General features: G+C 40.0%; 1 protein-coding gene across 1 annotated transcript in view; it reads left to right on the forward strand.

Moving 5' to 3' along the window:
• chd9 (chromodomain helicase DNA binding protein 9) overlaps window positions 1-11,576 on the forward strand; it is a 68,019-nt gene that overhangs the window by 22,074 nt on the left and 34,369 nt on the right. The window contains exon 3 of the mRNA XM_083900808.1: window positions 2,645-3,051. Coding sequence (XP_083756934.1) covers window positions 2,645-3,051 — 407 coding nt within the window. The remainder of the gene's footprint in view (window positions 1-2,644; window positions 3,052-11,576) is intronic.

Genomic DNA, 11,576 nt, shown 5'->3' on the forward strand with positions numbered 1-11,576 from the left:
CCTTATCCTGACTGGTGAAGAAGAAGAAGACGAGGAGAGGCACTAAAAGGGAAACTAAAAAGCAGCAAGAGAAGGAAAGAACCAGAAATAAGAGGGAAAGGGCTCAGAAAGTCACAGAGAGCCCACACGAAAGGCAGGCGGAAAGAGGAATCAATGAGAGGGGAGGAGAGAGGAGGTAGGGGAAGGCAACTCTGATACACTCTCTACATAGAGTGAGAGAGACTTGAAGCCGGACGACGGCAAAGCGGCACGCAACAGCAGAATGAGGGCTTCCTGGACTGCCACGCACCTCCTCTACCGCCCACAGTGCTGCTCCCTCATCACCCTGTGAAGAGACAAACGAGGGTGAGGGAGAGGGAGAGCTCCCATGCGCTCCTCTTGAGCCCTGCCTGCTGGGGGAGGAGGAGACGGACGGCTCCAGCGCTCTCACACTGCCTGAGGAGAAGAGTTGCCCGGGGAGGAGGAGGGGAGGCAAACGTGGAGAGAGAGAGAGGGAGGGGAGGGGGGGGACACACGGCTCAAGAAAAGAGTGAGAGAAAACGACTGTTGAGGGGAAAAGAGTGAGTGTCTTTCCAAGAGAAAGCGTGAGCAAGCAACAGAGAGAGAGAAAAAAAAAACCCGCGAAAGGGCAAGGCTTTGTTAGCCGGTTGGAGAGGGGGAGGAAAGAGGAAGGCAAAAAAACACACCATGTCTACAGTGAAGAGGCCAAGAGGAAGGGTAAGTGAGCTGCTCTGAGAGCTGGGAGGGAGGAGGTTCGAGGGGGAGGAGGAGGAGGGGCCGGCAGGAACTGAACAACCTCTCCTGCTACTGGCTCATGCTGCACTGCCGCCATCTTGAACTCATTGCTTTTTTACCTCTTCTCTGTACTCATTTGCTTTGCAGTGCTAGACCTTATCAAAGCGCACTCGATCAACCATGCTTTCTTTTCCCCACCCCCACTGTCTATTCATTCCAAACATTACTTTCTCATCCTCCTTCGAACCTCACTTCAAGCTGCCCAGCTACAGTTTATGTACAGTACGATGTGTGTGTGTGTGTGTGTGTGTGTGTGTGTGTGTGTGTGTGTGTGTGTGTCCTCCACGAGTTGAGCCTGTCAGTCACCAGAGAGCTCATTACATGTGAAAATGCGGGAGTGAGAGTGAGGAAAAGCTTGCCAGCCCAAATGGAGCTTACTCTACCTTTTCATGGGCTATAATGGTCCCCATGGTTTTCATGGGACTGCGTGCTGCTAGAAAGATTGAAATCGCTGCAGTGCTGGCAGGCTGTAATTTCAGTTATTTATAGATCTATTACACAGCTGCAGTGCTCTCACTTTTGGTGCATTTTGTCTCTCTCTCTCTCTTTCCCTCTCTCTGATAGATGCCTATTTTCATATTTTCTTCCTCTTGTTGCCTCTTGCATGTGCTCTCGTTTGTTCTTCTACTCGTGGGCTTTACTTTCAACCCCTCCCCCTCTATTTTACCATTAACATGAATGAGAACATTCCAGCATGATCTAGTTCATTTATCCCTAATAATCTCAGTAGCGTTGTACACGTGAGAGTCATAATGCAGCTGTTGTACATCTAAGTGTGTGTGTGTTTTCTTCCTTCCACTGATTATTCAAGTCCCTGCCCCCACTTTGCTGGTCTGGTTCAAGCTAATTATCTTTATTTAGCTGGCTGTGTGGAAAAATAAAAGCAGCCGGCCATGCCTGGGCCATGTAGGCATTTGCAACACAATTTTAGATTAGGTCATCCATTTATGGGTTCCCTCGCTGCTGGGCTCAAGGCCCACCACAAGGCATTTGTGTTTTGGTATAACCGCAGTCATTCCATCTATTATTCACATATTATACATAGAGCCGATGTTTATCCTGTGTTTCACCTAAAAGTATTCAAATTATAAGGCTCGGATCAGGGTGTTTCCATGTCACATGGTTTCAGACTCTGCTTCACCTGATCTAAAGGAAGTCATAGAGGAAAAGCTGACCTTTCTAAAGAAGTGGATCCACTGAGAGTAGAGAGCAGAGGGAGAGAGAGGAGTTGGATATGAGGCTGAAAGTGAGCATCATGCAGAGAGATAGGTTCAATTCAAGCACCTGACATCGAGAAAAGCTGTTGAGTGGTTCACACGATCTCCACAGGGATGTGGTTTTATGAATGAGTCGGTGATAGTTGCAGTGGTCACATCACAGTGGATTCATTAAAGGAGTTTCTGTATCTTGCAGTATTTGTCCTATTTATGCCAAAGTTTCAGATGAGATTATTACATCGACTCTCTGATTGTTAAGTGAAATGGCATCTGATTCAGTGCTGGTGCCGTTTTCGGAAAACAAAATGGTAAAAAAAAAAAAAAAAAACCTTGTTATTTTTAGCCTTATGTTAGCTAGCATTACTTTTGGAAAAACACCTACCTGAGTAAATCAATATGTTGAAAAAGAGAAGCTGTGAAATCTATAATGTGCTTAAACAGACAAATCTCAATTTGATCGTTTTGTTTGGTTTGTCATTTATTGTGAGTGAACCTGCTATGCAATGGGATTGTGACATTGATAACCGGTGACATCATGTCTTAAACATTTGCCCTCAAATACTATTGAATCCCTTATACTAATCTATCGCCCACTAATACTTTATTCTTTGTTATTCTCTTTGTCTCTTTAGCCCAGAAAGAACGCGAATGGTCCCGTTAGCCAGGTTCGGGCCCTCAGTCCCCCATTGAAGAGCAGCTCATCGTCTTCCTCCTCTTCATCATCATCTTCATCTTCCTCAAGCTCTTCATCTGAGAAAAGGACACGGAGGACACATCATCAGATGGAGACATTGACACAGGACAAGCAGGAAAAGGCAAATAGGATAATATCAGAGGCTATCGCAAAGGCCCGGCAGCGTGGGGAGAAGAACATCCCCCGTGTCATGAGCCCCGAGAGCTTCCCTAGTTCTTCCTCACAGTATAGGAGCCACCGAGATCGCGAACACAAAGGAAACAGCAAGTCACGGTCCAAACAGAAGATGAGTAGAAAGGCCTGCGTTGTACCCTGCTCCAAATCCAAACAGAAGGCCAAAATTGGGTATGTACTAGTTACAACCATTATTACTGCTCTGTTTACCACTGTTTTTGTAATTCAACTGGGTCCTACATCACCGCAGTCCAAATGCACACAAAAAAGTAGTGATCATTCAATGTCTAAAACAGACAAACATAAAAGTTCTTAATTTAATAAAAATGACACACGCAGCCACATATGAGCAGCAGTAACCAGCAAATGAACAAATTAATTGTTCATCAATGGTAGTGTAAATTACTCTCATTAGATGAAATGAAAATTCCATCTCCTATTTGCTGCTGATTAGTCAGAGTTGGAAAAAAAATGTTTCAAGTCTCTTCGTTTCACCTACAGCCATTTTTACAGTTGATGTGCATAACCTAAGGCAACCCTATACATGTCATTTGCACTCTAAACACAATGGTTTGTTTCAGTTACACCAAATTAGCAGAAAACTTACAAATACAAATGAAACGGGATCTGAGTGATTTGACAAATGGCAAGGGAGTCTCTATATCTATTTATGGCACAATACGTCACTATGTACATATGTTTTGTGTTGCGAGTTTCAGTTGATGATTTCCCTTCAACTAACACATTTTGTTGGTGCATTTGTACTAGAGAACATTTTTGGCCTCTGGTTGCTTAGATGGAAGCTCAAAGTTCAACAGAATTTACTGCATGCCATAACAATAAACCAGGCTCAGTCATCAGCGTAGACATAAAAGCAGCAAACAAAGGCAGCATTTACATGTGAGACAGCGCTGCCTAGTATATTCAGTCAAGTAGTGCTTATGTACAGATACTGTAATCCTGCCTCCCATCCCCCGTTAAACAGCTATACGCAGTGTAAACCACACCCAACACAAGCTATTGAAATATCAGCTCATATAAGTGTGATGACTATGTCAGGAAGCTGGAAGGAAAATCTTTTTTTTTTCATGTGGTAATGTGATGTCAGGCTTTGCAACAACTTGTGTTCCATTTTTAAACCACCATTTAGAAGGCCTGTATTTTCCAGACATAGTTTTAAGAGCGATTTTAAAATGGTCAGCGATGATCTCTGACTGCTGGGTTCATTAAAAATTTGTTAAGCCAGACAGAGGAAGAAAAGCTGAAACAGTCAATGGATTTTTCTTGAGTTTGCTTAACCAATGAGAAACTTGTAACAGTGCTAATGTTCTGGAGAAGAGAGAGATGTTGGAAGCATCAGTTGTGTGATGATGTAGCCCTACTAGCTTGGGGCTACGTCACGTGTAGCATGAACTAGTTAATGTTGGATGTATTTTCTTTCACTATACGTACGCTAACTATGTACATACGTATTTCAACCAATGTGAAACTTTGGTGGAACAAGTCTTAATCTTATTGAACAGTGAATCGGGCACAAAAATGACAATAAAAACAATAGCTCTGCCGCTGGTATCCAACTTCCATGCAAGTACAGAAACAAAGAATGAATGAATGATTTTATTGATTTATTTTTATTTTGAACATATAATATATATGTAAAAATATATTTACACCCAAAACTAAATGTACAAATAATGTTTTACACAGCCCAAATTAAAGGTGCCATATGTAAGAATGTGGCCAAAACGGTAACTACATTCAAATTCAAAATACCGAGTTCTTTTAGGTTTCGTTTTCTGACGTAACTGGCAACCCATGGTTGCTCGGCAGCTGAGACTCTACTGACTGCAATAATTGGTAGACGGCGGTAGGTGGCGCCAAATGCCAAAACATGATTTCAAAGCATAAACATGATTTGCAGTCTGAAAAAAGTTTTTCTTTTAATGCAAATATTTTGGCTGTACTGTTGTTGGTGAGTTCGATATTTTATATGAACATTATTCTTGAGTCTCTGTGACATATTAGGAGGATTTTATGGCCAGTTACTTTAGATTTATTACATAATGCACCTTTAAGTATACAAACAACTATCCACAGTTTAAACCTGTGTTAAGATAAACAGTAACAGAGAGAGCAAAAAAGTGTCATCATATGACGTTGGGGGAACATGAGAAGATCTAACAGGGAGATGAAAGGACTGTAGAAATCAGCCACATATACTGATATGACCATTTGACCAACATAAACATTCATTTTCTCTTGGGGAACGAACAGTCTATCGATAATTGATAAACAATAGTAAGAGGGACTTTGTTGGGAAGAGTAAAGCGCAGAAAATACAGGAAAGAAACACATTGATGAATAGATGTGGTGTTTCAATCAATTAAGAGCCTAATGAATATGTGGAAGACAGATTGTGAGTTCTGATATTGTGTCAAGAATTGTTGGAGCAGACATCCCAGTGAGCAGAGTGGTGGAGTCAGTGGAATGGCGTCGTCAGATGTGGGAAGTAACACACTGGAAGACAATGCTGTATGTATGCATCTGTGGTATTTGAGGTCAGAGGTGTTGGAGCACATTTTTTTTTTTTTTTTTTGTAATTTATTTTTTATTGACATTCAGAGTCAGATGTTCACATCCGATATAACATACAGTATATACAGACCTACAACTTACATCTGTTGTCTGCTCTAAATTTACAAATAATACTTTTGTTTATGTCTATAAAAGAAAAACAAACAACAACAATATAACTATAAACAGGTAGGGAGTGATCCTTTATCGTATTGCACAGTCCATTTTATGCATTTTATGTTGCGTGAGGTATTTTTGGTATGGCGATTTTTGGATCCAATGCAGATAGTTAAAATATTGAAATAAGATGGATAGAAGTAATAGGAAGAAAATTAACCTGGGATTGATTCCTATTCCTATTGGATTCTTGTGTCAAATGATTTAAGTTCTGAAAATTAACTGAACTGACAGGGGTAGATGTTAATTCCAATGTTGCCAATGATAAAGTGGGAGTCAGGTTTAGCTCGGGTCCATGTAATGCCATTTAATCTTTTTCAGTCGTAGGATCATTGATTTTCTCCATGTGACGGTATATTCTGATATATCTGAAAATGAGTGAATGAAATGAATTTGAATGTCTCTTGGCATAATCCTGGTGGAGTTTTTTAAATGTAAGTTTATACCTTTACTGTGCGGTATGTCGTCTGCATGAGAATTGATTTTATGGCTCGAGTTCAAGGTTGAAATTCCACTGATGTTGTCATTGTAACAGATAGCAGTAGCTAGGGGGTTATATAAAGATTGCAAAGAAAGAGAGAAAGCGAGGGGATCTTTGTCTGGGTTTCTGTTGTAGTGTGAAGCAGAAGTAATACCACTATGCAACCATTGGTGTTATCCTTTTTCAGAGAAATGAGTTCAATTTCCAAAGCCACATGTCTACAGTGTTGTGGGAAAGAAAAGTCCAGATTTGTTTGTTGAAAGCTGTTTCTACAGCGAGAGAGGTTGCTGTTGCATTGATGATTCTCTTCCTTTAATGAAGCCTGCTTGATCTGTGGGTGGATTAGTGTGATAACAATGCCTTCAGTTATACTCGTCAGTGCTTTGAAGATGATTTCATGATATGGTGTGTTAGCTAGAACAGACGGAAAGGTCTTTGTTGTGGTTTTGTGTTACTGAGAACCTGTATTCTTGATAGGTGGTATATTACTAATGCAGACAATCTTTTTTTCCCCCTTCCTAACCATTCTCATTCAGATTTGACAAAACTATTAGCATTACCATGTTATCCAAGTCTAGTTAGTCAGGAAGGGGAATTGCCAGGTTGTCTGCAGTCATTTAAATGTGACACAAATGCATCACTGATAATAATCTTTGTGATGAGCTCTGTAACCCATTTTTTTGTGTCACCATACTTGGCCTAGATGCAAAAGAAACATCTCATAAGGATGCATTCAGCATAGCATGCTTATAGTTCAGCTTGTTTCATTCATTCTTTTAAAGCTCTCATTACATCATGAATTCAAGAGATTTTAAAAAAACATCAAACTGTATTAAGTATCTGGTATGATAGACTGGCACCATTTTCTAGAAAATACTATATAGGTTTTTTTTATGTTTTTAACATATGGTTTTGTTTATTTTAGAAGGAAATACCAATTGGGACAAATCTGGATGTTACCCTGAACTTGTGACTCTAATTTACACTGGTTACATATGATGCAGAAACTATTTTTTAGCATGTGGCCAGAGTCATTGTTTGCAGTTGTAGTTCCCATATTTTCCTCCTTTGTTTCAGTTGAGAAAAGTAGTTCAAAATATGCAGGCCTTCTGCATCACTGCGACAATGACCTATAGTTCTTTCTGGATATGAAAGGAGGTCTGTGGGAGTCATTTAGTGTGTGAATATTCATAGCTGGCAAATGATTATGCATCGAGTTGTTGCTTTTATAATTACTATAAACCGCTCAACAAAGAACAAGCACAAGTTTCTGAAGAGCTCTATGTAGTGATGAAGCTTGCGGTCTTATTAAGCAGCATATATATTGGCCATGATGATATGCGGTGTTAGTGATGTTATGATAAATTGTATAAAACGTATACTTCTATCATGTTCTGGACAAGTCAGTAACTTTTCATCAAGGCAGTCAGGCAGGTCGGGGCCTTAAATGGAGAGAAGTGAGAACTTGGCCAATCTTAGGCTGATTGCACCATAACGTAAACAGAACTACACTTCCTTATTTTCAGAATCATTAAATTGTATGGATGATGATGGAGGATAAAAATAAAGATACAAAGCAATTCAAGCTTGTAAATTCAGTTGGTAACGTAGACTATAAAATACTCAAGCGCATACATAGTTTATTAGTAAAGCATTTTCATTGAAGCATTGAATAAGTGTGGTCACATGACGGGGAGGAAAAAGAATAGAGGCTTAGCAACGTCATTGTTCCAGGAGCAAAACAACACAACAACATGGTTATTGAAGGTGGAACATGGCAATACGTCTCGTGGTAGGTGTCCGAAAGATTCAAGCATCAAGCCTGTTAGTGTGCTGCAATGTTTTTTGTATCAAACTCAATCTTGTATGGAACCTCCATGTTTTCTTAGGCCCTCAAACCATTAACTTCAGTATTTGACACAGTCAGTGATGAAGTGCTGGTCCTCAGACGGGATGTGCTTTGCTCCTACTGTATTTAGCTTGCACAGCCAAACACATTGAGAAATATTATTTGCTCACTTGCAAAAAATGTGCCTCTACAAAGCTGCTGGGATAGTTGTTCTGTTGCTAAAGTGGGGTAATGGAGATGGCTTTCGCACACAATGACAAGAAGCACGGTTGAGAGGTCCATACAGGGGGAGAGTCCTGTTCACATGCATGCACCACCCAGGATCTCCCTGTAAAATATTAATGCATCTCAGCTGAGGAGCTACTAACCTTCCGTTAAAGTCATTACTGAAGCCTCTGTTCTGTGAAGATGATGTGAAGGCTCGTGTTTAGAAGTGTGTGCTCCTACTCACATTGCTTGTGATTGCTTTTAAGCAGGAAAAGGGGCCTGAGATAAACAGGTTTTTTTCTAATTATCAATTTTAATTAAGGCTTTGTTTTTCAGTGACCACTATCAGGTTTAAACTAACCCATGCAATACTACCAAGTAGCTTCTCTGGGTTGCTTTGCTAGTCTACCAGCTGCTTAGCAAGCATTTGGGGCCATATCATCATCATGTGGGAAATCTGTTCTGTTCAGCAGCTTTCCCATATGATGGCATAAATATTGTGACAGGTGGGCAACACTGTGCATATCCAATAAAAAAGATGCAATACATACATAAATGCAATGCATACTGTATTTTATTGTGGTGCGAAAACCATACGAGATGCAGTGCAATTTCTTCCATAGGCCATTAATTTTATCACAGTGTAAAAGCAAAGGATTAATCCTCCCATTTATCAAATGAAACAAAGGCATTGGTAGATCTAAGGTGATTGTGCATCAAAATATTCATGGTGAAGCTAGGGTTATCCTACAGACCAGACCTGCTTTTTTTTTTTGCCCTACCTGAGGAAAAATAACCTCACAGAATCATCACATGAAAGCACTATGCCGCTCATTCCTCTTTGTTTCTCCAAGCCCCCTCCCCCCCCCCCCTTTTTATATTTTTTCCTCCTAATATAAATTTGGTTACTGCAGCTTGCTCAAAGCCGTGCATTCAGTGCTTCCTGCGAGGAGGCATGTTCTAAATATGCTGATAGTACAAAGCAGCAGGGTAGCAGGAAAATATCAAACAAAATGGTGCTTGTGAGATCACTTACATGATAGAAAATGGAGGATTAAGTCTAGTGTATATGCAGCAGCATATAGATGTTCATATTTCACTAGCGCTCTAATCTCTTTTTTCCCTCAGCTTTGCATTAGGAAAAGCTAAAGCTATTTTTGAATGAACGTTTTCCCTAGTTAATCCCATGCAAGGTGTGCACATCTCACACGTGTGTAGATGTGGACAGTACAGTATATAAATGTGTTCTGCTTTGTGTTCATGTTATCTCGAGCATGTGTGTTTTGTCTATTTTTAAAATGTTTTGCTGAATGAAGCAGACATCACGACCACTGACCATGTGTCCTCTGCTGCACATGTCTTGATTGTGCTATTGCCATTTCCATTTGTGTACTATGGGGAACAGAGATTATAGCCGTTCATTCATAAGCATTAAGGGTATTTCCTGACAAGGACCAGCAGCACTGTCTCTATGAGCCCCTCAGGATGAGAAACTCACACAGTGCATTTTACACTAGCTTTGAGGATGACTCGCGCATAATCATAATTCTTGAGGTAGACCGGCTTAAAGCAGATGAAGGCCCCTCTGAGATGCTGAAGCACCACATTGCAAACTTGGCCTGCAAAGCCCCATCATATCTTGATGCTATTAAAATCAAACCCTCACACATTCTCTCCCAGTGGTGGCATGCCAAATAGGGCAGGACAACACTTGGGGGATAAAGGATGGAGGTTACTTGGCACAATAGGAGTAAGCCTGGAACAGCAACGAGATTGTCACTCTTAGGAAAATGCAAGTGCTATCCTGTCGTCATGCATCAATCTGTAATGTCAGATCAGGGAGAGGTGTAGTCTCATTAGAGCTGATCCTGGAGAATAACCTTTTTATATCATGGTGAGAAGACAAATAAATCACTTTATCCTCTGTCAGTAATGAACATTAAGAAATTAGAGGAGATGGTTAGCATAATGTATAAGTATCAGGAGGGTTGTGAGCTGCATATTTACTGTGATATAGGGCTGTAACAATTACCCTTAATCAGATATTAATCGATTACTGAATTAATCAACTATTTGATGTGTCTTAAATGTGAATATGTTCTAGTTTCTTTGCTCCATATAACACAAGAAGTCATTAAAACTGAATATTTTCAGTTTGTGACCAAAACAAGATATTTGAGAACATAATTTCCTTCCTTCCTCCATTTTCTGACATTCTATCGACCAAACGATTACTCGATCGTTGCAGCCCTACTGTGATATCTATTACAAAGGAAAATGTACCATTGTAACTTGCTTTAATTAAAAGGACATTTTATTAGGAGATACTTGTAATAATGGCATCTAAGCATTTGGATGCATACAGATCGTTGCTTCACATTTGAATAATCCATCACTCGCTTATTCACATGTGTATATTTTAGATTTATAACCGAGGAAGATGCAGTCTTGTTTTAAATGCATAATTCATATAACAAAGGATTTATTGATCACAAATCTATTCCTTTTTTCTTTGCAAGACAGCGGTTTACTTAGCTGTCTGCCAAATGCGCTGGCATTTACTACTGTATGTCTATGTGCATGAGATATGCTCTTCAAGGGGACTGTGTGAGGTGAAATATTGAGTAACATAAAAAGTTGTCAATATTTCTGTGTCACAGTTTATTATTAAACATCTCTTTTCTGAATATGTTGCTGTCGGCCCAAGGTCGACTCGGCGTATGCTGTTCTAAAGTGCTAAAAATGAAGCTTTGTTTGTTTAATATTGACTCGTACTTAGTCAGGTTTCATGTTTTACAATGAAAAGTTATTTTTATTAATAAAAGGTCAAGGTGTGTGGTGTTTGTAAGAGTTTACTGGAATACACTATAATTTTTCTGAATGATGTGCTTGGTTTAGATATGCCTTTCATCGTGGCTTGACTGTCGGTCTCTTTTCAGCCCGTAGTCAATCAGTTATAGTATATCTATGGCTTTTTTTTCTCCTCTGAGTTCTTCACATCAGGGAGTAAAACGGAGTGTGTTCATACTTCTTTTTCTCAATAAGAGGTTTGAAAGTCTGCTTTTCCTCCCTGTTATTTGAGTTCATATATTCCAGCTTGCAGGGAGGCTATCATTTGAAAGGACCGTGTGCATTAGCATTCGTGTTTGCAAATCTCCTGGGTGGTCCTTCGTACTCGTTGCTCCAACAGGGTGAAACTGGCTGTAACCGCCACCGTGATGTGGCTCGGGCTTTGTGTGTATCTGTAATAAATACTTTTCATCATATTAAGCTTTAACTAAGGACACGTTCTCATAAATACTATGCTTACATGTAGTCGACAACATTACCAAGGAGCCACCTCTCCATCAATATTCTCTGTCTGTGCGGGCTCAAGTGATGATTTCAGAGCTCTTAAGTATCTAGTTT

Source organism: Microchirus variegatus, assembly GCF_963457635.1.
Source record: "Microchirus variegatus genome assembly, chromosome: 14".
Lineage (NCBI taxonomy): Eukaryota > Metazoa > Chordata > Actinopteri > Pleuronectiformes > Soleidae > Microchirus > Microchirus variegatus.